General features: G+C 42.9%; 1 protein-coding gene across 1 annotated transcript in view; it reads right to left on the bottom strand.

Annotated features, from left to right (window-relative positions):
• The window catches only part of RIPK2 (receptor interacting serine/threonine kinase 2), a 294374-nt gene that overhangs the window by 118834 nt on the left and 157999 nt on the right, over window positions 1–17541 (bottom strand). The window contains exon 7 of the mRNA XM_086965968.1: window positions 3013–3098. Within this exon, the coding sequence (XP_086822094.1) occupies window positions 3013–3098 (86 nt within the window). The remainder of the gene's footprint in view (window positions 1–3012; window positions 3099–17541) is intronic.

Below are 17541 nucleotides of genomic sequence, written 5' to 3'. Positions count from 1 at the left end.
GGATCTCAGTTAACAAATTTTCCTTAATTTCACGAGTAGGCAACTGTACATCCAACATTTCTGTTGCACTTCATACAACTACAGTGAAAAAGGCACTATCTACCAGTGGTAGCCCACTCACACTTTATAGATCAGAAAGGTATTCGAAAAAGGCCTATACTCTACAACAGTGCTGGTGTCAGGCCAGATGTTAAGGTTTAGGGAGTGCGTATAACAAGAGGGAGAGAGAGGACTATGTAGCTAGTCCGAGTCCCCTAGGGTTTATATGTGATTAAACAAAAAGCACTAGTTTAAGTTGACCAAAGTGTTACAGTACTCAAATTAGTTCTGTCACGGGCACCTTGTTGGTGTATTCATGAAGCCCTCACCCACCCGGAGGACGACGGCGGGACAACAGGTACAAGGCAGGCACTGACCAGAAAGACTGGTCATCCCCTTACCACTTCCCTCCAGGAAGCCTTGGCTAATAACCCAAAGCGTATGCATGAGAAGGGAATCCCCCTCTCACATATAGAAAAACGCCTTAGTGTGTGTATCACATAGTCTGTACCACAACACTAGTCTGTTTTATTTCACCACACCTTTTTAAAAATCGGTCCTGAGGAAAGCCAGAATACTCTAAGGCACTGGCTGAAACATGTCGACCATCTGAAGGACGCAGGGGGCAGTAACTCGCCACCCTTACGCGTCCTGTAGCCTTACTTTTAACCGCTGGTGACGGCCCAGTTATTAAAATTTAATTTACCCTCGGGTACTGGGACCACCACCAAGCCGTTTTAAATCACAACTCACCCAACCTCACTGCACACTCAGCAATATACCAGCTCCGCTGTAATCAGGCGTCGTAGCACACCCGGGACATACTAGGTGTCACTGGGTGGGCCCGATGATGAAGCATGCCACCAACTAGGTTGGTGGGTGAGGGCTTCATGAATACACCAACAAGGTGCCCGTGACAGAACTAATTTGAGTACTGTAACACTTTGGTCAACTTAAGCTAGTCCTTTTTGTTTAATCACAAGGTTTAGGGAGTGACTGTATACTCACTGGTTGTGCTACTGCAACCAGGTAGTGTGACATAGGCCTGGAGTGGGCCAATGCCAGCTCGAGGTGGAAGACAAGTGTTGTACTCTAGTATGGGGCTGATGGAGTCCGTTTTGTCACCGGCACAGAAAGGAATTGTAAGAATTCAGAAACCAGGATGGAAGTGCAGGCCCGCTTTGGGACAGACCCATGACTAGGTCAGTTGGTGCCGAAGGATGTCCCATCGGGAGAAATCCAACTGAGTCATCTGTGCCTATGGGGGCCAGAAGATGCACCAGAGGGAGACAGACGTGACTGAGCGCGCTGCAACATGTTCTTCTTAAAGGCTGCTATTTGCTTCATTTCAAAGGCAGTCAATGGAATTTGAGGCAGCCTGGGAGTAATTGCAAAACTGGATTGAGTCAAAAGTTACTTGTAGGTATGATATTTCAATTAATGCCTTTGCACCTTCTCGAATGACAAGATGCACTAATGGCATGTTTTCGACTTAAAGGAAGACTTGAAGCAGGAAGCGGACATCATATGGGAACAGCTTCTATAACAAGATCACAAGCACCATCAGCAACTTAGAGAGGAAGAGGGACTTACATCTCAACAGTGAACTCTTCTTATATCTGGAGACAAAGACCTGTTTCCCGCTCCTGGATTACTATGTGTGCATGACGGCCCATTTATCACACAACTTTGAGTCATTAATGGAGCCAAGCATCAAAGACTCATGCCATGCAGGTCTGTGATAATCAACTGCTTCTTGCAGTCATGACCTGGATTCAATATTGCCATTTTCAGGGGAGACGTTGTGTTTTTTGCACATTTAGTCAGCGCCTTTTAACTGCATAAATTATGATCTTCTATCTTGACAACCTGTAGGGCTTCTTAATGAAACTGGAGATAGAAATCCAAAACAAATTTGCAAGATCACCAGCTACGCAGAAGATGGAGGAATGTACTGCCTCAAAATAAAGAATTTCGAATGGATATGTTTGGAGAGGTTTCAAGATGCTTTGAGCCATATATGAATGTCTTACTCACACAATGCAACACTTCCTTTGATTATATTCTGCCTAGTTCTATTTTCTGGCTAAATGTATGATTTGTCCTGGTGCCTTAACTGAGGTGTGCTTTTTGGTCTGCCTCATCAACTGTCAATTGAGTAATTGCATCAACGTGTACTTCGGTTGTCTTATTAACTGTTACAACAAACAAATACACTTGCACTACCTTTAAAAAAAAAAAAGATTAAACCATGTTCCTAACCCCCTTGACATGCTAGAGGCGAGCAAATGGCACTTGGCATCACAGAAATCACAAATAAATAAAACATACAAATAATATAAATACATATACATGCTACAAGATTTAACCAGGTGCCCTTCATGGCTTTTTATTGGTGGTAGTTTAACTTGTGTAGTTTTAATTTGTAAATGTGTTAGTTCTATCTCCTACCAATAGTGATGTATATTTCTGTTTTTCCGCTAATCTCTTCCTGAATGCTGCAGGCACTCTACCATCCTGTGATCCTATGAGTGTATAAGTTAAATAAAATAAATACATGTGTAAATAGTGTTGTTATGGTAATATTTTCAAAGAGCAATAAAGCATTCATGAAAAATGTCGGGACAGTGGATTTGCCTTTTCACACTAGACCTTGAAGCTTCTTTCTTGCTAATGTGAACGACTAGTGCTGAAATACAGTCGCTGGTTTTGGTACCACACACCGCTGCTCCAATTTCAGAAAGAGCTGAAGATGACCCTCTTTAAAGAGCACTACTTAACAATCATGTAACACTACACTCCTGCTCTAAGAAAATAGTTCCCCATGCAATAACCCATTGAATATACTTTTTGGCTCTAGCCACCACTATGAACATGGCCCTACTGCCCTTTAGCTAGGTTCTCTCTATACAAACAATGCGAACATACACATACAACATATGTACAATGCCAATGAAGTGAAAGTAAACTTACTCTGGATCTTTTAATCTGCAGAATAGCTTCCAATATGGATATTTCATCTGACTCTTCTGTTATAGGTTCTAGTTCTATCAAACATTCTGAAATAAATCAAAGAAATGTAGACAGAAGTGATAGCAAAACTCGTAAATGAAAATTTCACAGTATTTATTTGCACAAATAGCACATTACCAAACCTCCCAACAGTTAGAAAGAATGACAATTCTAGGTATTTAACACCCTCTGGGTCACTGAGCATATGGAAAATGTTAACATGGCTGTCACTATGAAGAAATGATTTGTGATATGGTTCATTTAAAGGCTGTATGTTGTACTATACTGACATAATGCTAATAATGTAAGACAGTCCCGGAAGCGCAAACATATATTTTCTTTCGGGCAATGAAACATTACCCAGGATACGTACGAGTAAACTTCATTACTCCAACTCTTCTCTTTAATATCAGATTAAGTATGAAGTGTACAGTTCCCAAGACCTTTTCTCCTTCTATTTCTACTACTTTCTTCTTCAACTCTCCTTAAGCCCGTCCTTTACTCAATAAAAGAAAGAAATCCTTATGTTGTACTGAGGTACTGCTGATGGGGTCTATTCACAAGTGTAAGTATACATTTGCTAATGTGCATATTTACTCCTACATATAGGAGCACTTCTATACTTTTTTGTTATTGACCATCTCTGACTGTAGATTTACACTTAGCTGAAAACTTACATGTCTCCAGCTGAAAACTTACATGTCTCCACCCACTCTTAGGTAGAACCTCTTGCAATAGGACTTGAAAGTTTCTAAAAGTAACTTTACACTTCTATCATGTAGGTGGAGATCACCACTGCTACGGTGGAGCTATCACTAAGGGAAACTATAAGAAACTTTATTAAAGTTTAGTCTTTACATTTTGTTAAATACTTTAATGTAAAATATAAATAAATGTAAAACATTTATGTTCAACCTAGAACTAATAAAATAAAATGCTACAGCACAAAAACTCATAGTAAATGCGTACTAAATATTTTAAATATATTAATTTAATTTAGAAATAATTTCTAAACAATAATGAAAACAACTCCCATCCTCACTAATATATTTTATTTATATTCAATATACAATAAATAGTAATGATTTCAATGTAATTATTTTAAGCACACACACACACATATATATATATATATATATATATATATATATATATATATATATATATATATATATATATATATACACACACACACACACACACACACACATTTAATTAATGTAATTATTGTAATATTATTTACTGTGGAGTCTTATTTTAATTCCCTGTTCACATTGTTTTATATGGAAGTGTTTTGCAATACCTTAGAGTGGTCATGTGTGGCCCTCGACTTAATCAAAGGCTGGGCTTGAGTACAATTACACTGGTTTTGACACAATTAGGGCTGTAGTAAGTTTAAAAGTGTAGAGAGTGAATTGCAATGGTCTCATTATTTTGAGGTGGGTGTTTGTATTACCATATCCTTCTCCAAGTCATTTCCCCCTGCCATTTAGTAGTAAGTATTCACCACTTCTTAGCCACACCCCCTTGTCCCTTACAAATTCACTACAAATCCATGTACTTATGTATACAGTGATTGATACCACCCTGGCAAAGATTTCCACAGAGAAAAGATAGGAGAAACGGAGGGGGAGGTCTCCCCCATAGCTGTGTGAAGTGCATTTTCTAACACAAAAAAGTACTACTGTAGTACTTACTTTATGTACTACAAATGCAGTTGTGAACAGGCCCCCAAGTCTTTCGGTCTTCACATGCTGACTAACCACACCAGAGGTGAAACAATGGAATGAGAGGGAAGAATTATGATAACTGCTAAGCAATATGGATTTGACCTTTTGTTTCTCCTGCTATATTCCTTACTTTTCAGACCTCACACGTCTTTAGTCATGGAAACCTAGAATACAGAAACCTAGAGATGTTGTTTGTGGGAAACCCCTTCTTTTTGCATGGTCACTCACATTTTGTTTAGGGCTAAGCCTGGAAGAGCATGCACTAGCGCATGCATCTCATTTGTGAGGCACTCTTGTATACAGAAAAGTGGTTTGAGACCACACGTTTCGAACACAATTTTTTGATTGCATGGCGCTCTTCTTTACAACCCTGTAATTCGTCAACATAAATCCCTCCTCTCTGTGGAGCAGGGACCAAGCACTGGTTGATTCAACTTAATCAGTGCCCGTCTACTGCTCCCGATGTGATTGAGGTACTATTTTGTTCTTTTTAACGTTTAGTGCTCTGCTAACAGGTGTGTGACTGTCAAAAACATGCACAGTAGGAGAAAAAAACCTGCAAGGATTTAGTTTCTATAGTTAGCTTTCTTTTATTTTGTCAAGTCTTCTTTTCTCACTGAGCAATCATGTTTCCCTTATTTTTTGATCGTGGGCGCTATTCTCAAAAGATAAGAATTAGGGTATAATAAAGCGACATTGATTCTTTCTTAGGTGTAATTTCTGTAATGATGCTTTAACACATAATGGTGCAGTACACCCCAATCCACCCAACTCGTATCCACACCACTCCAATCCATGCCAATTCACCCCACACCAATCCACCCCACTCAATCGAATCCATTGTAGACCAATCCAATCCATCCCACCCTAAACCATTCAACCCAATCCAATTCACTCCAATCCACCCCACTCCAATCCTCCCAAACCACCCCACTCCAATCCAAAACAATCTGCCCCACTTCAGTCCAAAATAATCTACCCCACTCTAATCCAAAACAATCTGGCCCACTGCAATCCAAAAACAACTGCCCCACTGCAATCCAAAAACTGCCCCACTGCAATCCAAAAACAACTGCCCCACTGCAATCCAAAAACAACTGCCCCACTGCAATCCCAAACCCTCTGCCCCATTCCAATCCAAAACCATCTGCCCCACTGCAATCCAAAAACAACGGCCCCACTGCAATCCAAAAACAACTGCCCCACTGCAATCCAAAAACAACTGCCCCACTGCAATCCAGAAACAACTGCCCCACTGCAATCCAAAACCATCTGCCCCACTCCAATCCAAAACCATCTGCCCCACTCCAATCCAAAACCATCTGCCCCACTCCAATCCAAAACCATCTGCCCCACTCCAATCCAAAACCATCTGCCCCACTCCAATCCAAAACCATCTGCCCCACTCTAATCCAAAACCATCTGCCCCACTCCAATCCAAAACCATCTGCCCCACTCCAATCCAAAACCATCTGCCCCACTCCAATCCAAAACCATCTGCCTCACTCCAATCCAAAACCATCTGCCCCACTCCAATCCAAAACCATCTGCCCCACTCCAATCCAAAACCATCTGAACCACACCAATCCAAAACCATCTGACCCACTCCAATCCATAGGTCTAAACACATAGACAACTTAATGGCTGCATAATTACACATAAACACGACAAATAACCCTCTTTTTTTTAATTTTTTTATAATTTTGGGTTGTTGTAAGAAACGCTCTTGTTTTTACGAATATGCAACTGACAATGATGTAAATTGCTTCTAATGCCTAAACACTCGATTATAGGAGTGTTACAGCTTGAAATACGACAGAGCCCACCCGCGTATCCATCTAGCATGGCCGCCATTCCTCCAACAGTGGCGGCCATATTCCAGACAATCCCGCGCGGTCTAGCTCTCTAGACCATGCAGTACAATCATGAAAGCTATAATACCGGTTACTCGCTGGAGACGCGCCAATATGCGGACCGGCGGGGAGGAGTATAGGTGCTATTACGCGGCGCCCCCTCATATGAAGTAAGTGTCCGTTTGTTTTTTCACAGGTACAGCTGGCAACTACTAGAGTCCGTCATAGCCTTTGGTTATGACATGATCTAAGGACGCAATTCTCTGTCATTAGTCATGCGTAACTTCTCTTTGTAGCGTTCTTGGCCATGACATGCCCCACAAACCTTTTTCTTTGCCAAATACGAGTACTAACATTCATTATATCTCATTATCGGCAGGATTGTTTCATAGGGAGACACCGCCGAGTCCATAGAGCGAGAATTCTCACACCAAAAAGTATCTAACATTATTAATACATGAAGTGTGTTTTCTGTATGTCACTGCTTAAGTTGTGAATGAATGTTGATGGCTGTGTAAAAACACGCACGCTGCGCGTCAGACAAGCATGTCTCTGATTCCTTTTAGGCACAATCACAATTGCCTGCGAAGTCTACCAAGCATGTTTTTTAATGTTCCTAGGCACAATCACAACTTTCTGGGAAGACTGCATGCGCCTGTTGGGACTTGGCCCTTCTGGCAGGTTCACCCCTGAACTTTTTTCCTTTTAATGTTACATAATTATAGTGATTTCTGATCTTAGTGTCCCAGTGTAAAGTGCGTGCGCTCTCTGAGTGTGTGTGTGAGATTGGCCTGCCCTCCCATAGGAATGCATGGGGAATATGTGTGTCCATGGTAGTTCCTGATGTGTGGGGAGTGCAGGGTCGAGTTTGGTATCTGCGGACTCGTGTGATTGAATGCTATGGGATGATGTGTGCATATTTAATGTGTCTAGTGTGGAAGTGCCACTTCTAGAAGTTGGCATGTCTGTGCAGTTAATGTGAATTGACTGTCTGGCTTGTGACTGGCTGAAGCTGACTGGTGTGCCTGGCTCCAGGAGTCAGGATGGGTCTGCCCCGGTGGTGAATGGAGAGATCTGCATGTTGATGGGAGGGAGGCGTGCACCTGGGACCTGAATAGGGCTAGGCTTTCCCTCCACAATGCTGGCTCCGCCCCCTGTGGTGCGTCTGATGTCCCTAGCCTGTCCGGTGAATAGGGAGAGGGGCTGAGCAAAACATAGTGCTCCAGAACCAGTTGCATCTGGTTCGCCCCTTGCCTGCACCTTTGGAGACAAAGAAAATGTGTGTATAAAAAGAGGCTGGGACCTCATGTAAAATGTTCTTGTTCTACTACTTGAATCTACAAGGGGCGTACTGCTGCTGGGACCCAGGGGAAGGCTTGCCTCCCTGGGCCCTGCTCAGCCCCTGGATGCCTGGATACCTGGAGTTCCTGCTTGGATCCTAACAGGAGGGGGCTTGCTGCCAGTGGGGCCCAGGAAGGACCGCCATGGGGGCTGCCTCCTTGCTGGAGTGCCCTGTGTGCTGGCCCCTGCATTGTCCCTCCTGCTGCCCAGGACTGCTGGGACCTCCTGCTCCCGTTTCTTTGCCCCAGGATGTGATGCTGCCTTTGAGCGCCCTGGGAGCGCTGAGATTTGGCTCCAAAAGGAGCCCTGGAGCTTGGCAGCGCTATGCTGCCCCTTTCCCTGAACAGTTTCCCTGGTATGGGGATCCCCCCGAAATGGCTCCCCTGCGGGTGCCCACCCCGCGTATTTAATTATTTTTATTTACGGGTGCCCATCCCGTTTATAGGAGCCTTAGCGAGTGCCACCCCGCTTTTACGTTTTATTTTCGTACCGAGGGTGCCCACCCCTCCTTTCTGCCTGAAAATCACCGCTGCGGCCCTCGCGCCGAAAACAGGAAGTCAGGCACTGTAGTGCCTGAAGGGAAGTTTTGCCCGCCACCGCGCTCTTATTGGAAGCTGCCCCGGAAGGAGAGTTGGCCTGGAGCCACGAAGGCTCCACACACTAAGTCACGGTCCCGAGAAGGGGGAACGGGTGAAGACGTGGCGTACTGTGAGGGTGGGGCTCTCGAGGGGAGAGAGAGCCCAGCAAGCGCCGTCTGTGTCCTACGCAGGGGCATGCGAAGCACACTGCCGGTGCATGCCCCCCCGCCGCCTTGGGGAAACTGTTGCCGCCCTCGAGGAGAGACATCTCCGACCGCAGCCCTGTGAGTTAGGGCTGGGTCGGGGGACATGGGGGCATTCCCGCTTCCGCTCCCCGAAGGAGCAGATGGTGCGTGTGGTGCCCAAGCGAGGCACCGAGGTAGAGAGGCCCCTTCTGCCAGCGGGCCACTCCCACAAGGGGGCACCTATTTCAAAAAGGGGCCCGAGTGGCCGAGGGGGACATGATTATTTTCAGAGCCTGCGGGCTTCCAGGAGGCCCCAGTATCCCTTGAGCCTAGATGGCTCCAACCTAGGGCACATTTGTTTTACGAGCCTAGAGGGCTCCAAAATGGGCAGCACTGTTCTAGAGCCTAGAGGGCTCCCACGTTCTGCACATTCTCGTTCTAGAGCTTAGAGGGCTCCAACGTTTTGGCACAGTCAATGTTCTAAGGGCCAGTGAGGGCCCATGTCGCAGTTTGCCTCAGCTGCCCAGCAAGTAGTGGGCAGCTGCACTGTTTAGGTTTTTCTTCCTAGGAACTTGCTCTTTGTGAACTCAGGAGTGAGTCGCACTCCTTCGCCCCTACCTTGGCCTTCCACAGCTGTGCAGCACTTAGTGCCAGCTGCAGCGTTAAGGCCCTGTTCTTGTCCTCAGCTGCCCAGCAAGTAGTCGGCAGCTGCAACGTTTAGGTTTTGGGCGCAGTGGCACAACCTGGTCCTTTATGTGATTTATGTGCTAATGCTTTGGGTGTTAGGAAATGTACTGTGTGTAGTATGTTCTGCGCACCCTGTCTTGATGCCTCTAGATATGATGTATGCATAGGAGGTTGTTTTACCTGACAAGGTTTATGTTAGGGAGATTGTACTTCCCTGTGTGATTTACGCCCCTAGTGTAAGGTTTTACTTAGGTGGTGAGGGTCTAATGTAGTTAGACTTGTGGGATACTGTGTATGATGGATTTTATGGCACAGACTGTTGCAAGTGCAGTGATTATCAGTGTTTACTGACAGTAAGTTCTATGACCTATTTTTACTTGTATGTTTTAGTTCACCTTTACCAAATTCACTTTGTGATGATACTGACAGTGGTCCATGTGGCCCTGTTTAGGTGTACATAATCCCTTGTAAATATTATATATCATGTCGGATGTCCAGTATGGATACCGGCCGGGACATTCTACCATTGCTCAGTGTCTTAATTTATCTATGATACTGAGCAAATATACTGTTTGCTCGCCCCGGAACTATCCATCTCGCATTCATGGACTTGTCATCTGCGTTTGACTGTGTCAATAGGGCCAAACTGTGGCAGTCCATGAGGGCAATGGGGGAGGCGAACAGTATTGTTAATTTTCTCAAGGACCTGCATATATCGACTAAAGCTAACGTTAGGTTCTCACAGGATTTGCAGCTTACTAGGGACTTTGAGATCAAGAGGGGAGTCTGGCAAGGATGCATTCTGGCTCTTTTTTAAAGAAATTTTTATATAAATGAACTGGATAGTGCATTAAGAGCAACTGGAGCTGAGTACCCTTGTGTAGGGCGGCGTGGCATTCCCGTCCTGCTATATGCGGACAACGCCGTCCTCATATCCAGGACTGAAATGGGTTTGCAATCCCTTTTAACTGCATTTTCCAGATTCATGAATGATCGGGACCTGGCAAATAATATTTCCAAGCCCTACGTCATGAAAGTGGGGCAACATTCGAAAAAGAGTTTCCAGTTTAGTGTTGGCCCCGCTAAGATCCCCGCACGAATGTATTTTCCTACTTAGGGGTTCTTTTTGACGACCCACTTAAATGGGGTTCCCTAATTTTTAGGAAAAAAGGGAATCTGGCTCGGGTAAACAGCAATTTTTAGGTTTCGCCTATTACCATTCGCTTGCGAATGGAATGGCGAAAATTCATGGGCTCGATCGAATAGTCAAACCACTGCGGTTTCCACTGCGGTTTCTTTACAGTGCATGTGAGGTCACGTGACCACAAAAGCGGGTCACGTGACCACACACGCACGAGCATCTCCCTAATCCGCCTGCCCCCACCAGGCTCTCCCGCCCCCATCCGGCTTCCCTCCGCGCATCTGCCTATCACACTTCTCCCCTCGCACGCATTCCCGCCCCCCCACCAGGCTCTCCCGCCCCCATCCGGCCCATCTGCCACCAGGCTCTCCCGCCCCCATCCGGCCCATCTGCCTATCACACTTCTCCCCTCGCACGCATTCCCGCCCCCCCACCAGGCTCTCCCGCCCCCATCCGGCCATTTGCTTTTTCGAGCCGAGCATGGCGGAATAGTCTTGCTTTCCCGGTTTTAGCTTCTTTTTCTTTCGTTTCTATTTTTCGATTCCCATCGTTTTCTCGTCATTCTATACCTTCCCGCCCCCCACCAGGCTCTCCCGTCCCCATCCGGCTTCCCTCCGTGCAGCCATCTGCCTGCCACACTTCTCCCCTATTCCCATTGTTTTCTTGTTTCCCCCCTCCCTTTCTCATCACGTTGCTCGTCATTCTATGTTGTTTGCTTTTCAGCCGTCGCTCATGTGCCCCTCTCTCCCAATCTACTTTACATGTTGCTCTGTCGTCAGCGTCCTTCTCCCCCACCCGCTCTACACTGCTCTTTCACCCATTGCTTCTCCTACCTACCCACGCCCTCTGTTGCTTCACCTCACCCGCACCTCACTGCTCGACTCTTCGCCCCCGCTCTCTGGTGTTCCTCGTGCACTCCTACCTGCTCCCTCCAGTGCTTGTTACATACTGGGTAGCACTTTCTGGCGTTTGAGAGTTCTTAGTGCCATAATCGGGCAGAATTGTCCATCTGGCCAGTACTGCTGTTAGCTGGCAGCCAAATGAATACAATTTGTACTACACGTAAATTTCAATAATTCTTCAGAGTTTCAACACTTAGACCGACCAGGTTTGACTACTGGCTTCTGAATCATTGATTTACCCATCTCCCGTGACGTCCCGTCCAGTTTCCTGCCTCCTACCTCTGCACCAGGGGAAGCCAAGTAATAAAGCCTGAACCATTCACACAGCTTCGCATTAGAGTATCGTGTAATGTAAGAGGGAGTTTAAATTAAAGGACATGTACGTAGTGTCGGAGAAGAAATGTACTACTTTGTATATTTGTATGTCGGAGATGAAATGTGCTCCTTTGTATATGTGCATTCTAGCTCCGGGCTGCTGCAGACAACACTGAAGGGCACATTGCTAAAATCTTCCCTCAACAATTTTTGCGATGCACTCAGAACTTAATTGGGCGCTTTGAAAAATGATTGCAAATGTTGCAGTGTTATTATAAATAACTTTAAAAACCATATCTCAATTTATCTATGGTCAGTTATGCGCAGAACGATCTAATTTAAACCCAGACACTATCTCTGACACGATCAGATGCACTCTGGGAAGCCATGTGCATGATTGATAACATAGACTTAAATCCCACTTCTGTCACTGCAATGTAAAGATTTCAATTTAAGTGCGCGTTTCCAAAGAAAAGCAAGCGATGTAACGCCCTCATTTATGAGCATTGTTTGAAAGTAAATCATGTGAACTCAGAATTAAAAGTAACATCGCAGCAGAGCAATAAGCTATACATGGATTCAACATAGTGCGTTTATTTATACTCAAATTTGCCCGTGCAACGTTACTTTTAATTTCTTGTGAACATGATTTACTTGCAAACCATGCACTTAAACAAAGGCTTTACATCCCTTGATTTTCTATGTAAACACACATCTAAATAAACTCTGTACATGGCAACAGCCGCAGTAGGTCATTAAAGGCGCCACCTTTTTCCAACCAGGAAGAGTATCTGTGAAGCAGAGCAAAAGTCAGCCTGACAGCTGTAATGTCGCGATACGTGACGACCATGTCACGTCACGACGTGAGGGTCACATGAACCTGAGTTAATACAAGCACTGGCGTTGCCAATAGGTCTCGCAGTAGGAAAGTTGGAGCTATTGGGTTTGTAAATGACATTTTATATTTATATATCTTTATTGGCATTGTCAATAACAATATATAAATATAACATGTAATTTACAAAACCAATAGCTCCAACTTTCCAAATGCGAAACCTATTGGCAACGCCAGTGCTTGTTAATGTTGTCTCTAAAATAGAGAACAAACCAACAGGAGCTATGTTGCAAGTTTATCAAACGAAAAGCTTTGCCATAGCTACCTATGGTAGTGAAATTTGGGGATATACTGCGCAAGATTCCCTACAGGTAGTGGAGAATGATTTTTGAAACATTTACTATGTGTTCCACGTGGAACTTCTAAATTATCGGTCCACAAGGAACTGGGGTCCCCTATCTAAGTGATGTTCTTGCTCTGCGAGCCCTGATTTTTTAGTTGAAGTGCTGGCTGAATAAAGATTTAACTCTCAACCATCTGGTTCTAAGAGAGTGTATGTCCCTTGATAATTGAGCCAGTATTTCCTGGCTTAGGTATATTAAAAATAGTTTTGAAGGAATAGGGCGGGTGATCTATTTTTTAAGCCTGATGTTATCGTCAAGAAGGTTGTGGAATTAACTAAGATAGCCTTCCTTACTTTAATGAAAGTGGATAGGAAAGCTGAGGAAGTGCTGAAACCTAGTGTTCGCATGTATTTAATGCTTAAAATAACTCAGATGACTGAACCTTATCTTATGGGGTCCCTGTCAACACATGAGAAGTTTTTATTAACCAGGTTTTGGATGAATCTCTTCCATCTTTTGCTAGCCAGACTTAAGGGTTACAGCAGAGGTCATGTGCTAGCCCCCTGCGGCTGCGACAGAAGTCTCCGCTGGATTTGTTGCACTTCCTGTTTTTATGCAAACTGTATGAAACCCCCCCATAGGCATTTTCTGGTTCCCATTTTTAAAAAAAATGAATTTTGGACAGGTTACACCTGCCCTTGTGTATCTTCAACTGTTGAAAGAGGACTGCATCTTTTTCATAGTAGGGGTTTTGAAAGCTTCTGTGATATCTAGGACCTGTATGAATGTGTAAAATCAGTTGTTCTAGGCATGTTTATTAGTTTAGCTGATTTAGCATGCGGTACAGCACAACTTTTTAAATCATGTTTTAACACAACTGTTTTTATGTATTTTTATCTGTGCAACTTTTATGTTTTATTAACAAAAACCGAATAAAGTTTATTTTTATTGATTTGATTGACTGGGCTAACATTATTCTACTTGAGTTTTGTTTTTTAGGAATGCCACTAAAATATTTTTTCTTCTTCCTTTTGCCTTCTTTGGTTTTGTAGTCTTTGGTCCAAAGATACAGGGTTTAGAAGCATATTTTAGGTCTTGCATAATTATTTTATAATCCGTAAAAAATCAGGAAATATTAAAATCATATTTGATATTTTCACTGTGTTTGATTCTTTCACTGATAGGTAAAAATGGCTGGGAATCTTTCCCAGTATGTATCATCACATTTACCCACAGAGAATGGGTAAAAACCCTTGATACATCAACCAGTATTGATAGTAGGTGAATTGCCTATACCTCAGGCTTTAAACTCACAATGCAAGATCCAGTAAAAAGTATATGTGAAAAGAGTGCTATCACCAAGCATCTGGGATAGTGGTGAAAACATGACACCAGACTTTTGAAAAGCATGGAACGCAGTGTCACTTGGAATGCTCTGCAAAGAGGTTCTTTTCAAGTTCAACAAATATTAGAGTAATATTGTTTGTATATGCAGTGATTCAGCCACGTATATAAAAAAAGTTGTGTGATGACCTGTCAAAATCGATACCTGAGCTGAAGTTTTTCCTTGTAAGAGATCCTTGCTACTTGTTAGATGGTATGCTGAAAACATTGTTACAGTCTTCGGAGTTAATGAAGAATGCTATTGATTTTTTAGTCCATTCTGGTGCACTGTTTTGTTATGCACAGGAACTAAAACAGAAATATTTCTCCTTTTGTGTGTGTGGCATCAAAGAAAGAGTCATCCCAACTGTGTCACTTAGATGATGGTTTTCAGTCCAAGGAGCTATGAATGCTATATTATCCATGTGGGAACCGTTTACAGAATTTTTGCTGAGTGATGGTGATAACTGTTTTTTTTAGGTATTGAAATCACCTGAAAACACTAAAATAAACAACAGATTTGACCAAAAATAGAAACTGAAAACAGGAAAGCATATCCATAATGTATCTGTTTGGTCGGTCCATTGTCCTACACCGAGAATGCTTTCATACAAATGTCACACCAAGCTCAGAATGTGTCCAATACCACTAATTACTGGGTTTGTGGCTTTCTTCCCCCTCAGTGACACAAAGTTGATTATTTCATGTCCATGCCACTATAATACATCAGCAGTTGTGAGGATTGGTTCGAATTGCTCAGTACGGTACCTCATCATCCCCAGTCCCCTACTCTGGACAGGACATATGCTGATTCTCGCACTATGGTACAGAATGTGCATTTTCATCACAGAGTTCCTTCTGTGGGGCAGGCAGGACAAGAGATGCTCAGAAAATTGTTTCTAAGGCCCTGTATGAACGCATATAAAAGTGTAAAGAATGAGGCTTCAAATGGAAATGGCTGACTTACAGGGGTTTAACACGTCTGAGAATTTCCAATCTTTCCAGGCTCGTAATCTTACCAAGGACCAGCCCATACCAGCGTCAGTTGTCAACAAAACAGCTAGTTTCTGTGTTCAGGGTGCAGGGAAGGTGAAAGTGGGGGAGAGTAGATGCAGTTTCATATATGAATTGAGAACGACTGATAGTCTGCCCTTGGTACAGCCCCCTATTGTTTATTTTATCTGTGGATCCTACACTTATGTATGGCTTCCAAAGGAATGGTCAGGTAGATGTTATCTCTCTTTCCTCCTCCCCCTTGTGTATGTTGCTCCATCCAATTATCACAAAGATCAACAGTTGCCGCGTAGGAGGACACCAAGAGACAGGCACCTGGACACTATCGGGGTGGTTCTGTAATATATTGGTGACGTGGGGTTGTAAGATCCTCGTCTTTCTTGTTACAAATGCTGGTATTATTTTTACATGTTGCTTCTGGATGCATTGTCTTCCAACTTGTTGTTCCTATAGTGTACAAGCTCTCACACCCAAGCCAAAGATACCAGTTCATGACGCAAGTACAGTAATTATGTTGCAAAAGGTAGTTCAGGAATTGATGGATTCAAAGATTCTCACTGAGCACTCCACAGTAAAGCAAATAATTCAAAGTATATAATATGATTATAACGCCAAGTCTAAATAGAAAAGATATGGTGATCTACTTGTCCTTATCGGGATAATATCCACTCGATCACTATCATGAGGAAAAAATACACCGGGGCTCAATGTTCAGTCCTGGTAATATATCCTATGAAACTTATTCACTACCACAAGTCAAAGAAACCCATATAAAAAATCAAATAACTTGTATATTCATCTTAGATGGTCAATATATTAAAAATAAATGTCACAATTGAGGAAATGGTAAATTCCACGATTGGATCTAATAGACACCTCGAACCGTCAGTCTCAGGAATACAAGTCACAAAAATCTAAGCGTTACTCCACGCCCGTTATGTACTAATTAGCAAAGAAACAAGTATAAATAAGTGAAAAACGGCATTCTAATATTTCAGCACAGCGATCTCCTCAGATTCAAAATCTAAGTAGAAATACAGGGGGGAGAGGGGGATAAGGAAAGTGAGATAAGAAGGAAAGGCAAACCTTCTATAATAAACTGTTGTTGTCTAATCATAATCCAATATTAACTTCAATAAATGAGGCTATGAATTATTAAAATAAAATAGATAATACACATTGTATACATTGATATTGGGAGACAGATACGGTATAAGGCATTGAAAAAGTCAACATCACTCATTATATTACAGTTATCCAACAATGTTCCTTCAAATAGTTTCAAATTACACATTAATCTCCCAGTAAATATTGCAGTTCAGAATCCAAGTTCAAACCCTCCTCAACTGCACGCAATATCATAACCCATTTTGCCTCCGTACGTCGCAGTTTGAGGGTTCTATTGCCTCCTCTCCGATCCATTGTTACATGTTCAATCCCATGATATGTAAACTTGTGATTAACAGAATCATTACCATTTTGGACAGAGTGTGAAGAAATAGGGTACCTAGTATCCCCATTTTTAAGGGTTCGAAAATGTTCCATCATTCTATCTTTTAATCGTCTCACTGTACTGCCCACATAAATATTTCCACATGAGCATACAATAACATAAACAACAAATGTCGTGTCACAGTTAATAAATGTTTTAACACTGAAAGTACCTGTATTGTTGTATTCAAACTGTTTTATTCTCTTTGTTGCCCAACAACATGAACTGCATTTCCCACAATAATAAAAGCCCATTGGACGGTTACACAGCCAATTCTCCCTTTGAGTGGGTTTAGGGTAACTGGGACTTAAAATATTAGCTAGGGTGATACCCTTTCTAAACGTCAAACTAGGCCTGTCAGTCAAATACGGGGAAATATTGTTATCAGTTTTCAGAAGATGCCAATACTTTGTAAGAATAGCAAAAAAATAAGTTTATGGCTACCTGTCCCAAAGTTGGTAACTATTCTGATTTTCTGTAATTGCGCGTCTTTTGCAGGTTTCATCTTAGGTTTAAGAGTATCTTCCCTTTTAAGTTTATAGGCTCTATTTAATGCCTGATCGATAGTTTTCTCTTCATAGCCTCTATTTCTGAATCTACTAGTCATGTCATGTAGATTAGTTACAAAGTCACGTTCTCTCGAGCAATTCCTACGGGCTCTCAGCATTTCTCCAAATGGAATTGAATGAA

This window comes from Lissotriton vulgaris, chromosome 4_1 (assembly GCF_964263255.1).
Source record: "Lissotriton vulgaris chromosome 4_1, aLisVul1.2, whole genome shotgun sequence".
Taxonomy (NCBI): domain Eukaryota; kingdom Metazoa; phylum Chordata; class Amphibia; order Caudata; family Salamandridae; genus Lissotriton; species Lissotriton vulgaris.
Note: the sequence above shows the minus strand (reverse complement) of the source record. Positions and strands in the feature narration are given on the sequence as shown.